We start from the raw sequence: 17,570 nt of genomic DNA, 5'->3' as shown, positions 1-17,570 counted from the left end.
CCCCCCGCCCCGTGTCCCCCAGCACCATCACGCCGGTGGTGGGCAAGAAGCGGAAGCGCAACGCCTCCTCCGACAACTCCGACGCCGAGGTGATGCCGGCGCAGTCGCCGCGGGAGGAAGAGGAGACCAGCGTGCAGGTACGGAGATGAAGGCCACTGGGGGCCGGGGGGGGGTCTCCACGGGGGCGCGGCCCCCCCTCACCGCCTCCTTCCTTCCCCGCAGAAGCGGCGCTCCAACCGGCAGGTGAAGCGCAAGAAGTACACCGAGGACTTGGACATCAAGATCACCGACGACGAGGAGGACGAGGAGCTGGACGTGACGGGGCCCGTGCGGCCCGAGCAGCCCCCGGCCCCGCAGCCCCCAGCCCCGGAACCGGAGCCCGAGGGCGAGACGTTGCCCTCCATGCAGTTTTTTGTGGTGCGGGGAGGGGTCTTCTCTTTTTAAACCCCCCCCCCCCCGGGTTTTGGGGGGTGGGGGGGGGGGTCTTCGCGTCCCGTTTTTAGCTCCGCCTTCACCGCGGGCTTCATCGTTTCGTCTCCGTTTGCTCCTCCTCCTCCTCCAGGAGAACCCCAGCGAGGAGGACGCGGCCATCGTGGACAAGGTCCTCTCCATGCGCGTGGTCAAGAAGGAGGTGAGGGACCCCCCGGGTGGGGGGGACCCCAAAAAAGGGCGGGGGGGGACGGCGTTTGGCCAACGTTGACGCCCCCGCCTTGCTCCCCGCAGCTCCCGTCGGGGCAGTTTACGGAATCCGAAGAGTTTTTCGTCAAATATAAGAATTAGTAAGTGGTCGGCCAAGAGGGAGGCTTGGGGCGGGGTTCGCCATCTTCTCAGACCCTTTTTTGGGGTCTTTTTATGGGGTTTTAGTCTTCTCGTAGACTTCTACAGCATTGGTGGGGGGAGAAACCCAACCGGGGGGCGCATAGATGAGCCCAACGTTCAACGGGGCGACCCGTTGACGTCTTGGGGTGCTTCTAGGACGCGACGACCCCCTTTAATAAGAGGCCGGGGGTTGAAATCGCGTTTTTTTGGCCCAAAATAGCTTCGCCGGAGGGTTGCCAGGGGATTTTTTTTTTGGTGGGTGCCGTGGGGGTGTCGACGCCGCGGATGTTTGGGGGTCCGGGTGATTTACTCGCGATTTACTCGGCGGTTTACTGTCCCGTGGTAGCTCCTACTTGCACTGCGAGTGGGCCACCATCGACCAGCTGGAGAAGGACAAGAGGATCCACCAGAAGCTGAAGCGCTTCAAGACGAAGATGACGCAGATGCGGCACTTCTTCCACGAGGTGCCCGGTTTTGGGGCCGGGGGGGGCGCTTTTGGGGGCTCGGGGATGAGTTTTTTTTTATAAAATCATAAAAAGGGGGATTCTCAGCTTTCAAGAGTTTTTTGGGGGGATTCTTTGCGTCTCACCACATCTTTTTTTTTCTAAAATAATAAGGGATCGGGAACAGAGGGGACGTTTTGGGGGCTCGGGGATGAGTTTTTTGGGGGATTCTAACCTCTCAAGAGGTTTTTTTTTTGGGGGATTCTCTTAAAGGGACGAATCCTTGCATCTCACCACCTTTTTCTTTTTAAAAATCATAAAAAAATAAAGGACGAGGAACCTTTCAACCCCGATTACGTGGAGGTGGACCGCATCCTGGACGAGTCGCACAGCGTCGACAAGGACAACGGGGAGGTGAGCGGGGAAGGAGGAACGGGGACGCGGCGGGCCCCCGACCCCGTAAACGACGTCCCCTGACGGCCCCGTCCTTTTGGGGTTCCTCCTCCTCCAGCCCGTGGTCTACTACCTGGTGAAGTGGTGCTCCCTGCCCTACGAGGACAGCACCTGGGAGCTGAAGGAGGACGTGGACGAGGGGAAAATCGGCGAGTTCAAGCGCATCCAGGCCCGGCACCCCGAGCTCAAGCGCCTGGTGAGAGCGGCCGCGTCTTCTCCTCGCCTCCCCACCGTGGCGGCAGCTCCGTCATCCCCTAATCTTTTAATTTTTCCCCCCCAAAAAACAAGCCCCGTCCCCAAGCCGGCTCCTGGAAGAAGCTGGAGCTGTCCCACGAGTACAAGAACCACAACCAGTTGCGGGAATATCAGCTGGAGGGGGTCAACTGGTTGCTCTTCAACTGGTACAACAGGCGAGTTAACGGGGCGGCGAGGGGGAAACGGGGTCGGGGCCCGACCCCGTAGGGTTTCGGGCCGCCAACGGGCCACCAACCCGGCGTCCCCGGTGCCACCCCGCAGGCAGAACTGCATCCTGGCCGACGAGATGGGGTTGGGCAAGACGATCCAGTCCATCGCCTTCCTGCAGGAGGTCTACAACGTGGGCATCCGCGGCCCCTTCCTGGTCATCGCGCCCCTCTCCACCATCACCAACTGGGAGCGGGAGTTCAACACCTGGACGGAGATGAACAGCATCGTCTACCACGGCAGCCTGGCCTCGCGGCAGATGATCCAGCAGTACGAGATGTACTGCAAGGACTCGCGGGTACGGGCGGCTTCGGGGTCTTCCGGAAGCTCCCGTGGTGGAAGGGAGGGCGAGGGTGACTCTTAGGTTCTCCAAAAACTCTTGGAGAACCTCCCAAAGGTGGTTTTTAGGTCTCCAGAAGCTCCTGGAGAACCTCCTGAAGGTGGAAGGAGGATGAGGGTGGCTTTGAGGTCCTCCTAAAGCTCTCGGAGAAGCTCCCGAGGGTGGTTTTTAGGTCCTCCAGAAGCTCCTGGAGAACCTCCTGGTGATAGAAGGAGGGCGAGGATGGCTTTGAGGTCCCTCAAAAGCCCCCGGAGAACTTCCTCATGGTAGAAGGAGGGCGAGAGTGGCTTTAGGTCTTCCAGAAAGCCCTGTGGAACCTCCTGAAGATGGTAGGAGGTCAAGGGTGGCTTTGAGGTCCTCCTAAAGCTCCCGGAGAACCTCCCGAGGGGGGTTTTTAGGTCCTCCAGAAGCTCCTGGAGAACCTCCTTGTGATAGAAGGAGGGCGAGGGTGGCTTTGACGTCCTCCTAAAGCTCCTGTAGAACCTCCCAAGGGCAGAAGGAGGTTGAGGGTGGTTTTGAGGTCCTCCAGAAGCCCCCGTAGAACCTCCTGAGGTGGCCTTTAGGTCCTCCAGAAGCTCCCGGAGACCTTCCTAAGGGTAGAAGTAGGGCGAGGGTGGCTTTGAGGTCCTCCAAAAGCTCCTGTAGAACCTCCTGAGGTGGCTTTTAGGTCCTCCAGAAGCTCCCGGAGACCTTCCTAAGGGTAGAAGGGGGGCAAGGGTGGCTTTGAGGTACTCCAAAAGCCCCTGTAGAACCTCCTGAGGTGGCTTTTAGGTCCTCCAGAAGCCCCAAGGGTGGTTTTGAGAACCCCCGGAGAACCTCCTGAGGTGGCTTTTAGGTCCTCCAGAAGCTCCTGGAGACCTTCCTAAGGGTAGAAGGAGGGTGAGGGTGGCTTTGAGGTCCTCCAAAAGCCCCCGGAGAACCTCCTGAGGGCGGAGGGAGGCTAAGGGTGGCTTTGAAGTCCTCCAAAAGCCCCCGGAGAACCTCCTGAGGTGGCCATTAGGTCCTCCAGAAGCTCCTGGAGACCTTCCTAAGGGTAGAAGGAGGGCGAGGGTGGCTTTGAGGTCCTCCAAAAGCCCCTGTAGAACCTCCTGAGGTGGCTTTTAGGTTCTCTAGAAGCTCCTGGAGATCTTCCTAAAGGTAAAAGGAGGGCGAGGGTGGCTTTGAGGTCCCCCAAAAGCCCCCTTAGAACCTCCTGAGGTGGCCTTTAGGTCCTCCAGAAGCTCCTGGAGACCTTCCTGAGGGTAGAAGGAGGACAAGGGTGGCTTTGAGGTCCTCCAGAAGCCCCCGTAGAACCTCCTGAGGGTGGAGGGAGGCCGAGGGTGGCTTTGAGGTCCTCCAAAAGCCCCCATAGAACCTCCTGAGGTGGCCTTTAGGTCCTCCAGAAGCTCCTGGAGACCTTCCTAAGGGTAGAAGGAGGGCGAGGGTGGCTTTGAAGTCCTCCCAAAGCCCCCGTAGAACCTCCTGAGGCCGGAGGGAGGCTGAGGGTGGCCTTGAGGTCCTCCAAAAGCCCCCGTAAAACCTACTGAGGTGGCCTTTAGGTCCTTCAGAAGCTCCTGGAGATCTTCCTAAGGGTAGAAGGAGGGCGAGGGTGGCTTTGAGGTCCTCCAAGAAGCCCCATTAGGACCTCCCGAGGATGAGGAGCCGCGGCTGGAGCCTTCCTCTTCCTCCCCCCCCCCCCCCCCCCCCCAGGGCCGCCTGATCCCCGGGGCCTACAAGTTTGACGCGCTGATCACCACCTTCGAGATGATCCTGTCCGACTGCCCCGAGCTGCGGGAGATCGAGTGGCGCTGCGTCATCATCGACGAGGCGCATCGCCTCAAGAACCGCAACTGCAAGCTCCTCGACAGCCTCAAGCACATGGACCTGGTGAGGGCCTGGAGAAGGCTTCCTTGCGGGGGGGGACGAGGAGACCTCCTCACCCCTCCTTGGGTCAGGTTTGGGTTCCCTGGAGGGCGTTGGAGGGGCTCTCGGTGGTGTCCGGAGGTGTTCGGGTCGGTGCCGTGCGGCGGGAGGTGGTTTTGGAGGTCTTTATGGGGTCTTGGTTGGGTTTGGAGGTGTTTGGGTTCATCCCACGTCCCTTGGGGATGGTCCTGAAGGTCCTTGTGGGGTCTTGGTTGGGTTTGGAGATGTTTGGGTTCATCCCATGTCCCTTGGGGATGGTTCTGAAGGAGTTTGTGGGGTCTTGGTTGGGTTTGGAGGTGTTTGGGTTCATCTCGTGGTCCTTGGGGGATGGTCCTGAAGGTGTTTTTGGGGTTTTTGGTTGAGTTTGGAGATGTTTGGGTTGACCTTGTGTCCCTTGGGGATGGTCCTGAAGGTGTTTGTGGGGTTTTGGTTGGGTTTGGAGATGTTTGGGTTCATCCTGTGTCCGTTGGGGATGGTCCTGAAGGTCCTTATGGGTCTTGGTTGAGTTTGGAGGTGTTTGGGTTCATCTCGTGGTCCTTGGGGGATGGTCCTGAAGGTGTTTGTGGGGTCTTGGTTGGGTTTGGAGGTGTTTGGGCTCATCTCACATCCCTTGGAGATGGTTCTGAAGGTGTTTTGGGGGTTTTTGGTTGAGTTTGGAGGTGTTTGGGTTGACCTTGTGTTCCTTGGGGATGGTCCTGAAGGTGTTTTGGGGGTTTTTGGTGGGGTTTGGAGATGTTTGGGTTCATTCTGTGTCCATTGGGGATGGTCCTGAAGGTCCTTATGGGGTCTTGGTTGGGTTTGGAGGTGTTTGGGTTCATCTCGTGGTCCTTGGGGGATGGTCCTGAAGGTGTTTTTGGGGTTTTTGGTTGAGTTTGGAGCTGTTTGGGTTGATCCCATGTCCCTTGGGGATGGTCCTGAAGGTCCTTATGGGGTCTTGGTTGGGTTTGGAAATGTTTGGGTTCATCTTGTGGTCCTTGGGGAATGGTCCTGAAGGTCCTTATGGGGTTTTGGTTGGGTTTGGAGATGTTTGGGTTGATCTCGTGGTCCTTGGGGATGGTCCTGAAGGAGTTTGTGGGCTTTTTGGTTGGGTTTGGAGACGTTTGGGCTCCGTCCACGTGTCCCGGCCGAGGACAGCCACACGGGGCCACCCCGGGACCTGGAGGGCCTCATCCTGCTCCCCCCCCTAACGCTCTGCCCCCCCCCCCCTTTGGACGGCAGGAGCACAAGGTCCTCCTGACGGGCACGCCGCTGCAGAACACGGTGGAGGAGCTCTTCAGCCTCCTGCACTTCCTGGAGCCCTCCCAGTTCCCGTCCGAGGCGGAATTCCTCAAGGACTTCGGTGACCTCAAGACGGAGGAGCAGGTGAGGAGGAAGAGGATGAGGAGGAGGAGGAGGAGGAGGAGGAGGAGGAGGAGGAGGAGGAGGAGGAGGAGGAGAGGACCCCGGTCCCTCACGTGGCCACCGGGGTCGGGTTCTACTCGTGGTGACTCTTCCTTCCCCCCTGCCTCTAGGTGCAAAAGCTCCAGGCCATCCTCAAACCCATGATGCTCCGCCGGCTGAAGGAGGACGTGGAGAAGAACCTGGCGCCCAAGCAGGAGACCATCATCGAGGTGGAGCTGACCAACATCCAGAAGAAATACTACCGGGCCATCCTGGAGAAGAACTTCTCCTTCCTCTCCAAGGGCGCCGGCCACACCAACATGCCCAACCTCCTCAACACCATGATGGAGCTGCGCAAGTGCTGCAACCACCCCTACCTCATCAACGGTGAGGGGCACGGCGGCGGCCTCCTCCTCCTCCTCTTCCCACCAAGTAGACATCTCGGGGGCCAAAAGGAGATGTTTTGGGGGGCAAACGCGCCCCGAGGGGTCCGCCAGAAGCTCAGGGTTGGGGTTCTCCTCCTCCTGGTGGGCGCGGAGAAGGTTCTCCAAGCCTTCCAGCTCGGCGGCGCTGCCCCCAGGCGGCGTTCGGTGGGGTTGAGGGGCGAGCGGCGCCCCGAAACGCCCCGCTGATGGTCCCGTCCCCCCCCCGACTCCCCCCCCCAGGCGCGGAGGAGAAGATCCTGGCCGAGTTCCGCGAGTCCTGCCACCACCACGTGCCCCACGACTTCCACCTCCAGGCCATGGTGCGCTCCGCCGGCAAGCTGGTGCTCATCGACAAGCTCCTCCCCAAGCTGAAGGCCGGCGGCCACAAGGTGCTCATCTTCTCCCAGATGGTGCGCTGCCTCGACATCTTGGAGGACTACCTCATCCAGAAGAGGTGAGATGGGGGCGCGGAGGGCGGCGGGGAGGGGGCACGGGGCCGCCCGGGGCCTCCCCCACCCCGACACGTGTTTTTTTGGGGCGTCGGCAGGTACCTGTACGAGCGGATCGACGGGCGGGTGCGGGGCAACCTGCGGCAAGCCGCCATCGACCGCTTCAGCAAGCCCGACTCGGATCGCTTCGTCTTCCTGCTGTGCACGCGGGCGGGGGGGCTGGGCATCAACCTGACCGCCGCCGACACCTGCATCATCTTCGACTCCGACTGGAACCCCCAAAACGACCTCCAGGTGAGCCCCCCCCGGGGGGGGGGGCTCCTCCCACCTCGCCGCCGCCCCCGCTTCGGCCGCGGGGTCTCGGGTTTTTGGGGGGCCCCGTTGAGTTTGAGTCGATGGGGTCTTGGGTTTTGGGGTCCTCTTGAGTTTGAGTCAACGGGGTCTTGGGTTTTGGAGCCCTGTTGAGTTTGAGTCAAGGGGGTCGTGGGTTTTGGGGTCCCGTTGAGTTTGAGTCAACTGGGTTTTGGGTTTTGGGGGCCCTGTTGGGTTTGAGTCGAGGGGGTCTTGGGTTTTGGGGTCCCGTTGAGTTTGAGTCAAGGGGATCTTGGGTTTTGGGGTCCTGTTGAGTTTGAGTCGAGGGGGTCTTGGGTTTCGGGGCCCCGTTGAGTTTGTCATGATGGGATTTGGGGTTTGGTGCCCCATTGAGTCAAACTCAACGGGGTTTGGGGTCCCATTGAGTTTGACCCAAAGGGATTTGGGTTTCGGGGCCCCGTTGAGTTTGAGTCGAGGGGGTCTTGGGTTTGGGGGGAGTTTGAGTCCGTTGAGTTTGACTCGAGGGGATTTGGGTTTTGGGGCCCCGTTGAGTTTGAGTCGAGGGGGTCTTGGGTTTGGGGGCCCCGTTGAGTTTGTCTTGATGGGATTTGGGGTTTGGTGCCCCATTGAGTCAAACTCAACGGGGTTTGGGGTCTCATGGAGTTTGACCCAAAGGGATTTGGGGTTTGGTGCCCCATTGAGTTTGAGTTGAGGGGGTCTTGGGTTTTGGGCCCCGTTGAGTTTGAGTCGAGGGGGTCTTGGGTTTGGGGGCCCCGTTGAGTTTGAGTCGACGGGGTTTGGGGTCTCATGGAGTTTGACCCAAAGGGATTTGGGTTTAGGGGCCCCGTTGAGTTTGAGTCAAGGGGATTTGGGGTTTGGGGTCCTGTTGAGTTTGAGTCGAGGGGGTCTTGGGTTTCGGGGCCCCGTTGAGTTTGTCTTGATGGGATTTGGGGTTTGGTGCCCCATTGAGTCAAACTCAACGGGGTTTGGGGTCTCATTGAGTTTGACTCATTGGGATTTGGGTTTTGGGGCCCCATTGAGTTTGTCTCAATGGGGTTTTGGGTTTGGCGTACCCTTGAGATTATCCCAATGGGGTCTTGGGTTTCGGGGCCCCGTTGAGTTTGAGTCAACGGGGTCTTGGGTTTTGGGGCCCCGTTGAGTTTGAGTCGACGGGGTCTTGGGGTTCGGGGCCCCGTTGAGTTTGAGTCAAGGGGATTTGGGGTTTGGGGTCCTGTTGAGTTTGAGTCAAGGGGGTCTTGGGTTTGGGGGCCCCGTTGAGTTTGAGATGAGCGGGTCTTGGGTTTTGCGGCCCCGTTGAGTTTGAGTCGAGGGGATTTGGGGTTTGGGGTCTTGTTGAGTTTGAGTCGATGGGGTCTTGGGTTTTGGGGGGCCCGTTGAGTTTGAGTCGAGGGGGTCTTGGGTTTCGGGGCCCCGTTGAGTTTGAGTCAAGGCGATTTGGGGTTTGGGGCCCCGTTGAGTTTGAGTCGAGGGGGTCTTGGGTTTTGGGCCCCATTGAGTTTGAGTCAAGGGGGTCTTGGGTTTCGGGGCCCCGTTGAGTTTGAGTTGACGGGGTCTTGGGTTTCGGGGCCCCGCTGAGTTTGTCTTGATGGGGTCTTGGGTTTCGGGGTCCCGTTGAGTTTGAGTCGAGGGGGTCTTGGGTTTCGGGGCCCCGCTGAGTTTGATCTTGATGGGATTTGGGGTTTGGTACCCCACTGAGTCAAACTCAACGGGATCTTGGGTTTGGAGCCCCCTTGGTTTGACCTTGATGGGATTTGGGGTTTGGGGCCCGGCTGAGTTTGACCCAATGGGATTTGGGGTTTGGTGTCCCGTTGAGTTTGACTCAATAGGGTCTTAGGTTTGATGCCCCATTGAGTTCATCTTGATGGGATCTTGGGTTGGGGGCCCCGTTGAGGTCACCTCAAAGAGGTTTGGGGTTCGGCGCCCCGTTGAGTTTGACTCAGTGGAATTTGGGGTTTGGCGCCCCGTTGAGTTCGACTCAACGGGATTTGGGGTTCGGCGCCCCGTTGAGTTTGACTCAATGGGATTTGGGGTTCAGCGCCCCGTTGAGTTTGACTCAACGGGATTTGGGGTTCAGCGCCCCGTTGAGTTTGAGTCAGCGGGATTTGGGGTTTGGACCCCGTTGAGTTTGAGTCAAGGGGATTTGGGGTTCGGCGCCCCGTTGAGTTCGACTCAACGGGATTTGGGGTTCGGCGCCCCGTTGAGTTTAAGTCAACGGGATTTGGGGTTTGGACCCCCTTGAGTTTGACCCAATGGGATTTGGGGTTTGGTGTCCTGTTGAGTCAAACTCAACGGGATCTTGGGTTTGGAGCCCCCTTGGTTTGACCTCGATGGGATTTGGGGTTCGGCGCCCCGTTTCGTTCGACTCAACGGGATTTGGGGTTCGGCGCCCCGTTGAGTTCGACTCAACGGGATTTGGGGTTTGGCACCCAGTTGAGTTTGAGTCAAGGGGATTTGGGGTTTGGACCCCGTTGAGTTTGACCCAAAGGGATTTGGGGTTTGGTGCCCTGTTGATGTCATCCCAAAGAGATTTGGGGTTCGGCGCCCCCTTGAGTTCGACCCAACGGGATTTGGGGTTCGCTGCCCCGAGGGGCTTTGGGGTTTGGGTGCCCCGCTGACCCCGCCTCGCCGCGCTTCCCCCCCCACCCCCCCCAGGCCCAGGCGCGGTGCCACCGCATCGGGCAGAGCAAGGCGGTGAAGGTGTACCGCCTCATCACGCGCAACTCCTACGAGCGGGAGATGTTCGACAAGGCCAGCCTCAAGCTGGGCCTCGACAAGGCCGTGCTGCAGTCCATGAGCGGCCGCGAGGGCAACATCGCGGGGGTAAGGGGGCCTTGGGGGGGGGATACGGGGGGTGGAGACCCCGTAAAAAGGAGTCCTGGGAGGGATACGGGGGGTGGAAACCCCGTAAAAAGGGGTCCTGGGGGGAAAACGGGGGGTGGAGACCCCATAAAAAGGGGTCCTGGGGGGGAAATTTGGGGTGGAGACCCCGTGGGAGGGGGTTCTGGGGGGGAAATGTGGGGTGGAGAACCCATGGGAGATGTTCTTCAAGGGGAATGAGGGGTGGAGAACCCATGGAAAGGGGTCCCTGGGGGGAAATGGGAGGTGGAGACCCCATAAAAAGGGGTCCTGGGGGGGAAATTTGGGGTGGAGACCCCGTGGAAGGGGTTCTTCAAGGAAAAATGTGGGGTGGAGAACCCATGGGAGATGTTCTTCAAGGGAAACGAGGGGTGAAGACCCCATGGAAGGGGTTTTTTGAGGAAAAATGTGGGGTGAAGACCCCATGGAAGGGGTTCTTCAAGGGAAATGGGTCTTGAAGACCCCATGGAAGGGGTTCTTCGAGGACAAATGTGGGGTAAAGAACCCATGGAAGATGTTCTTCAAGGGAAATGGGGTGTGAAGATGTCATGGAAGGGGTTCTTCAAAGAAATGGGTCTTGAAGACCCCATGGGAGGGGTTCTTCAAGGAAAAATGAGGGGTGGAGAACCCATGGAAGATGTTCTTCAAGGGAAACGAGGGGTGAAGACCCCATGGAAGGGGTTCTTCAAGGACAAATGTGGGGTGGAGAACCCATGGAAGATGTTCTTCAAGGGAAATGGGTCGTGAAGACCCCATGGGAGGGGTTCTTCGAGGATAAATGTGGGGTGGAGAACCCATGGGAGATGTTCTTCAAGGGGAATGTGGGGTGAAGACCCCATGGAAGGGGTTCTTCAAGGAAAAATGTGGGGTGGACACCCTATGGAAGGGGTTCTTCAAGGGGAATGTGGGGTGGAGACCCCATGGAAGATGTTCTTCAAGGAGAATGAGGGGTGAAGACTCCATGGAAGGGGTTCTTCGAGGAAAAATGTGGAGTGGAGACCCCGTGGAAGGGGTTCTTCAAAGAACAATGTGGGGTGGAGAACCCATGGGAGATGTTCTTCAAGGGGAATGAGGGGTGAAGACCCCATGGGAGGGGTTCTTGGAGGAAAAATGTGGGGTGGAGACCCCATGGAAAGGGGTCCTGGGGGGGCGCCCAGCGGCGTCTGTTTCCCAATCGCTCTCCTCCTCCTCCTCCTCCTCCTCCTCCTCCCTCGGCAGATCCAGCAGTTCTCCAAGAAGGAGATTGAGGACCTCCTGCGCAAGGGGGCCTACGCGGCCATCATGGAGGAGGACGACGAAGGCTCCAAGTTCTGCGAGGAGGACATCGACCAGATCCTGCTGCGCCGCACCACCACCATCACCATCGAGAGCGAGGGGAAGGGCTCCACCTTCGCCAAGGTAACCCTCCACCTTCTCCCGGGTCCCCTCCCCACCGCCCCGCGGTGGTGGGCGAGCACCTCCCCACCCCACCCCACCCACCCGTCGCCCTCCTCCAGGCGAGCTTCGTGGCGTCGGAAAACCGCAGCGACATCGCCTTGGACGACCCCAACTTCTGGCAGAAGTGGGCCAAGAAAGCCGACCTGGACCTGGACCTCCTCAACAGCAAGGTCGGGAGGAGGAGGAGGAGGAGGAGGAGAGGGCGGCGGGGGTGGGGGAGGACCCTGTCCCCCCCCCTCACCCTTCCCTGCTTCTCCTCCTCGCCCCAGAACAACCTGGTGATCGACACGCCGCGGGTGCGCAAGCAGACGCGGCACTTCAGCACCCTGCGCGACGACGACCTGGTGGAGTTCTCCGACCTGGAGAGCGAGGACGAGGAGAGGCCCCGCTCCCGGCGCCACGACCGCCACCACCACCACCACCACCACCACCACCACCCCCACCACCACCACCAGCAGCAGCAGCACGCCTTGCACCACCACGCCTACGGCCGCACCGACTGCTTCCGCGTGGAGAAGCACCTCCTGGTCTACGGGTGAGGAGCGGGGAGCGGGGACGTTGTCCCCTCCCACCCCGGGGGGACTTTTGGGGTTGGGGGAGGACGAGGTTCAGGTGGTTCGTGGTGGAAACCACGAGGAGGCGGTCGGAGGGAAGAGCGGGCCTCGGTTTTGGTTCGCCTCTGGTGGCAACCGCGGTTGATGTGGAGGAAAAACGCCTCCAACTCCTCGGTGGCAACCATGAGTAGAAGCTTGACGTAGAGAAAGACCATCTCCAACTCTATGGTGGCAACCATGAGTAGAAGCTTGATGTAGAGAAAAGCCACCTCCAACTCTTTGGTGTCAACCATGAGTAGAAGCTTGTAGAGAAAGACCATCTCCAACTCTTTGGTGGCACCCACGAGGAGATGGTTGACATAGAGAAAGACCCAACTCCAACTCTTTGGTGGCAACCACGAGTAGAAGCTTGATGTAGAGAAAAGCCACCTCCAACTCTCTGGTGGCAACCATGAGTAGAAGCTTGACGTAGAGAAAGACCAACTCCAACTCCTTGGTGGCAACCATGAGTAGAAGCTTGGCATAGAGAAAAACCATCTCAAGCTCTTCTGGCATCAACCATGAGGAGATGGTTGACGTAGACCAAACAATGGTTGCAACCACGAGTAGATGCTTGATGTAGAGGAAAGCCAACTCCAACTCTTTGGTGCCAACCATGAGTAGAAGCTTGACGTAGAGAAAGACCAACTCCAACTCTTTGGTGGCAACCATGCCTGACGTAGGGAAAAACCACCTCCAGCTCTTCTTGGTGGCAACCACGAGTAGAAGCTTGGAGTAGAGTAAACCAACTCTTACTATTGGTTCTTCTCTGGTTTCAACCACGAGTAGATGGTTGACGTAGAGAAAAACCATCTCGAGCTCTTCTCTGGTGGCAACCACGAGTAGATGCACAGTGGCCACGCCGTCTCCATCTCTCTGGTGGCAACCATGAGTAGAAGCTTGATGTAGAGAAAGACCAACTCCAACTTTCTGGTGTCAACCATGCCTGACATAGGGAAAAACCACCTCCAGCTCTTCTCTGGTGGCCACCACGAGTAGATGCTTGAAGAGTAGAGTAAACCAACTCTTATTTTTGGTTCTTCTCTGGTGTCAACCAAGAGTAGATGGTTGACGTAGAGAAAAACCATCGCGAGCTCTTCTCTGGTGGCAACCACGAGTAGAAGCTTGACGTAGAGAAAGACCAACTCCAACTTTCTGGTGTCAGCCATGCTTGACGTAGAGAAAAACCACCTCCAGCTCTTCTCTGGTGGCAACCACGAGTAGATGCGTGGTGGCCACGCCATCTCCACCTCTCTGGCGGCAACCAAGAGGAGAGGAGATGACGGGAGGCGGGGATGCGCCGAGCCGAGGGCCGTATCGGTGACCCCTCGTCCTCCGGCAGCTGGGGCCGGTGGCGGGAGATCCTGTCGCACGGGAGGTTCAAGCGGCGCCTGTCGGAGCGGGACGTGGAGACCATCTGCCGCGCCATCCTGGTCTACTGCCTCCTCCACTACCGGGGCGACGAGAACATCAAGGGCTTCATCTGGGACCTCATCAGCCCCAGCGAGAACGGCAAGGCTAAGGAGCTCCAAAACCACTCGGGTGAGGGGGCTCCCGCAAGCCCCGGGGTGGATGGGGACCCCCCGCCGGGTCCCCCGCTGACGGCCTCCGGTCTTCTCCAGGGCTCTCCATCCCCGTCCCCCGGGGCCGCAAGGGGAAGAAGGTGAAGTCCCAGAGCACCTTCGACGTCCACAAGGCCGAGTGGATCCGCAAGTACAACCCCGACACGCTCTTCCAGGACGAGAGCTACAAGAAGCACCTCAAGCACCAGTGCAACAAGTGAGCGGGGGGTGGGGGTGGGGGGGCACGGGGCGTCACCAGGTCCCCGAACCCGTCCCAGGTCCCCAGAATCCATCCGAGGTCCTCAAAATCCATCTCGCGTCCCCAAAATCTATCTGAGGTCCCCAAAATCCATCTCGCGTCCCCAAAATATATCTGAGGTCCCCAAAATCCATCTTGCGTCCCCAAAATCCATCCGAGGTCCCCCAAATCCATCTCGCATCCCCAAAATCCATCTCATGTCCCCCAAATCCATCTCGCGTCCCCAAAACCCATCTGAGGTCCCCAAAATCCATCCTAGGTCCCCAAAGTCCATCCCACATCCCCAAAGCCATCCCACATCCCAAAAGCCATCTGAGGTCCCCCAAATCCATCCCATGTTCTCAAATTCTATCCCATGTTCCCCAAATCCATCTCACGTCCCCAAAATCCATCTCGCGTCCCCAAAATCCATCTCACGTCCCCAAAATCCATCCGAGGTCCCCAAAATTCATCCCAAAATCCATCTCACGTCCCCAAAATCCATGTGAGGTCCCCAAAATCCATCCCACGTCCCCAAATCTGTCCCTTGTCCTCAAATTCTATCCCATGTTCCCCAAATCCATCTCGCGTCCCCCAAATCCATCTCATGTCCCCCAAATCCATCCCACATCCCCAAAATCCATCTCAGGTCCCCCAAATCCATCCCATGTCCTCAAATTCTATCCCATGTTCCCCAAATCCATCTCGCATCCCCCAAATCCGTCTCCATCCCAAAATCCATCCGAGGTCCCCCAAATCCATCCCACGTCCCCAAATCTGTCCCATGTCCTCAAATTCTATCCCATGTTCCCCAAATCCATCTCACGTCCCCCAAAATCTCATGTCCCCCAGGTCCCCAAAATCCATCCCAGGTCCCCAAAATCCATCCCAGGTCTCCGAATCCGTCCCAGGTCCTCGAACCTGTCCCCAAACTTGTCCCGTGCCCCCAAAGCTGTCCCCCATCCCCAAATCCATCCGAGGTCCCCGAATCCATCCATCCCAAGTCCCCAAATCCGTCCCAAGTCCCATCTGAGGAAGTCCCCAAATCCATCCCGTGTCCCCAAACCCATCCCCAAATCCATCCGAGGTCCCCCAAAATCCATCGCAGGTCCCCGAATTCATCCGAGGTCCCCAAATCCGTCCCAAGTCCCCAGATCCGAACCCATCTGAAGTCCCCAAATCCATCCCGTGTCCCCAAATCCATCCCCCAGTGTCCCCCCAAATCCCCGAGGTCCCCGAATCCATCCCAGGTCCCCAAATCTGAAGTCGTCCCATGTCCCCCAAATCCATCCGAGAGTCCCCCCGTCCCAAAATCCATCTGAAGTCCCCAGGTCCCCGAATTCATCCCCAAATCCGAGTCCCCAAATCCATCCGTCCCCAAATCCATGCCCAAATCGAGGTCCCCGTCCCCGAACCTGTCCCCCGTCCCCAAATCCGTCCCAGGTCCCCAAATCCATCCAAGGTCCCCGGTCCCCGAACCCGTCCCTGGTCCTCGAATCCATCCGAGGTCCCCAAATCCATCCCGCGGCCCCAAATCCATCCGAGGTCCCCGAATCCGTCCTGCGGCCCCAAATCCATCCCAGGTCCCCAAATCCGTCCCAGGTCCCGGGTCCCCAAACCCGTCCTGGGTCCCCGAATCCCTCCCGCGGCCCCAAACCCGCCCCCGGTCCCGTTCCTGACGCCTTTTTCTCCTCCTTGCCCCCGCCAGGGTGCTGCTCCGCGTGCGGATGCTCTACTACCTGCGGCAGGAGGTGATCGGGGACCAGGCGGAGAAGGTGCTGGCGGGGGCCATGGCCAGGTGAGGGCCCCGCACCTCGTGGACCCGTTTTGGGGTGCTCCAGACCCATTTTGGGGTTCTACAGACCCATTTTGGGGTGTTCCAGATACATTTTGGGTGCCCTGGACCCATTTTGGGGGGCTCCAGACCCATTTTGGGTTCTTTGGGGTTCTCCAGATGCACTTTGGGGTTCTCCAGATGCACTTTGGGGTTCTCCGGACCCATTTTGGGGTGTTCCGGACCCATTTTGGGGTGTTCCAGACCCATTTTTGAGTGCTCCAGACCCATCTTGGGGTTCTTTGGGGTTCTCCAGACCCATTTTGGGGTTCTCCAGACCCATTTTGAGGTTCTTCAGACCCACTTTGGGGTTCTTCAGACTCACTTTGGGGTTCTTTGAGGTTCTCTGGAGCAATTTTGGGGTTCTCCAGACCCATTTTAAGGTGCTCCTGGCCCGTTTTGAGGTTCTCCAACCCCATTTTGAGGTTCTTTGAGGTTCTCCAACCCCACTTTGGGGTTCTCCATCCCCACTTTTGAGGTTCTTTGAGGTTCTCCAACCCCACTTTGATGTTCTCCATCCCCACTTTTGAGGTTCTTTGAGGTTCTCCAAGGTTCCCCACTTTGAGGTTCTCCAGCAGCCCCATTTTGAGGTTCTTTGAGGTTCTCCAGCCCCACTTTGAGGTTCTCCAGCCCCATTTTGAGGTTCTTTGAGGTTCTCCAGCCCCACTTTGGGGTTCTCCAGCCCCACTTTGAGGTTCTTTGAGGTTCTCCAGCCCCACTTTGAGGTACTTTGAGGTTCTTTGAGGTTCTCCAGCCCCACTTCGGGGTTCTCCAACCCCATTTTGAGGTCCTTTGAGGTTCTTCAGCCCCATTTTGAGGTTCTTTGAGGTGAGGTGCTCCAGCCCCACTTTGACCTTCCCCAACCCCAATTCATGACCGTTCCTGGAGCCCCAGCCCCATTTTGGGGGTTCCCCCTCCCCGTTTTGGGGTCCTCTGGCTTCCCGAGCCCCCCCCGCTTCTACCCCACAGCGAGATCGACATCTGGTTCCCGCTGGTGGAGCAGCTGGAGGTGCCGACCGCCTGGTGGGACGCCGAGGCCGACAAATCCCTCCTCATCGGCGTCTTCAAGCACGGTGCGTACTTCTCAGGCCGGGCGCTGAGGTTTCGGGGCGAAATCCGAAGGATTTGGGTCGCCGACGGTCTTCCTCGCCCCTTTTTTTTGGCTTTGTAGGGTACGAGAAGTACAACACCATGCGGGCCGACCCCGCGCTCTGCTTCCTGGAGAAGGCCGGCCGCCCCGACGAGAAGGCGATCGCTGCCGAGCAGCGCCTGGACGTCGGGGAAGGGTGAGACCCCAGCGGTGTCCCCGAAACCCCGACGGTGTCCCCGAAACCCCGACGGTGTCCCCAAAACCCCAACGATGTCCCTAAGACCCCAACGATATCCTCAAAACCCCATCAATGTCTCCAAAACCCCAACAGTGTCCCCAAAACCCCAACGATGTCTCCAAAACCCCAGTGATGTCCCCAAAACCCCGACAGTGTCCCCAAAACCCCAACGGTGTCCCCAAAACCCCAACGGTGTCCCCAAAACCCCAGTGTCCCCACGGTGTCCCCAAAACCCCAACAATTTCCTCAAAATCCCGACCCCAACAATGTCCTCAAAACCCCAACGATGTCCCCAAAACCCCAACTTTGTCCCCAAAACCCCGACAGTGTCTCCAAAACCCCAACGACGTCCCCAAAACCCCCAACGATGACACCAAGAACCCAACGATGTCCCAAAGCCCCCGACAATGCCCCCAAGAGTGTCACAAAGACCCCAAGAGTGTCCCCAAGACCCCAGCGATGTCCCAGAGAGTGTCCCCAAGCCCTCAAGGATGTCCCCAAGACCCCAAGAGTGTCCCCAAGACCCCAAGAGTGTCCCCAAGACCCCAGATGTCCCCAAGACCCCGATGACGTCCCCAAGAGTGTCCCCAATGTCCCCAAGATGTCCCCAGGACCCCAACGATGTCCCCAAGACCCCAGCGATGTCCCCAAGAGTGTCCCCAGGCCCCCAACGATGTCCCCAAGACCCCAACGATGTCCCCAAGGATGTCCCCAAG

The 17,570-nt window shown here is 58.7% G+C and overlaps 1 protein-coding gene across 1 annotated transcript in view; it reads left to right on the top strand.

The window, feature by feature from the left end:
* The window catches only part of LOC136788617 (chromodomain-helicase-DNA-binding protein 8-like), a 53,773-nt gene that overhangs the window by 19,780 nt on the left and 16,423 nt on the right, over positions 1–17,570 (top strand). Inside the window, exons 5-27 of the mRNA XM_066987174.1 lie at positions 23–137; positions 223–417; positions 563–631; positions 724–779; positions 1,166–1,283; positions 1,593–1,676; positions 1,774–1,911; positions 2,004–2,125; positions 2,232–2,475; positions 4,207–4,383; positions 5,638–5,781; positions 5,931–6,186; positions 6,465–6,678; positions 6,772–6,967; positions 9,659–9,826; positions 11,081–11,260; positions 11,359–11,469; positions 11,569–11,834; positions 13,235–13,434; positions 13,515–13,671; positions 15,401–15,490; positions 16,496–16,599; positions 16,698–16,812. Coding sequence (XP_066843275.1) covers positions 23–137; positions 223–417; positions 563–631; positions 724–779; positions 1,166–1,283; positions 1,593–1,676; positions 1,774–1,911; positions 2,004–2,125; positions 2,232–2,475; positions 4,207–4,383; positions 5,638–5,781; positions 5,931–6,186; positions 6,465–6,678; positions 6,772–6,967; positions 9,659–9,826; positions 11,081–11,260; positions 11,359–11,469; positions 11,569–11,834; positions 13,235–13,434; positions 13,515–13,671; positions 15,401–15,490; positions 16,496–16,599; positions 16,698–16,812 — 3,519 coding nt within the window. The remainder of the gene's footprint in view (positions 1–22; positions 138–222; positions 418–562; positions 632–723; positions 780–1,165; positions 1,284–1,592; positions 1,677–1,773; positions 1,912–2,003; positions 2,126–2,231; positions 2,476–4,206; positions 4,384–5,637; positions 5,782–5,930; positions 6,187–6,464; positions 6,679–6,771; positions 6,968–9,658; positions 9,827–11,080; positions 11,261–11,358; positions 11,470–11,568; positions 11,835–13,234; positions 13,435–13,514; positions 13,672–15,400; positions 15,491–16,495; positions 16,600–16,697; positions 16,813–17,570) is intronic.

Source organism: Anser cygnoides, chromosome W (assembly GCF_040182565.1).
Source record: "Anser cygnoides isolate HZ-2024a breed goose chromosome W, Taihu_goose_T2T_genome, whole genome shotgun sequence".
Lineage (NCBI taxonomy): Eukaryota > Metazoa > Chordata > Aves > Anseriformes > Anatidae > Anser > Anser cygnoides.
The sequence above is the reverse complement of the archived record's forward strand: the minus strand, read 5'-3'. Positions and strand labels throughout refer to the sequence as shown.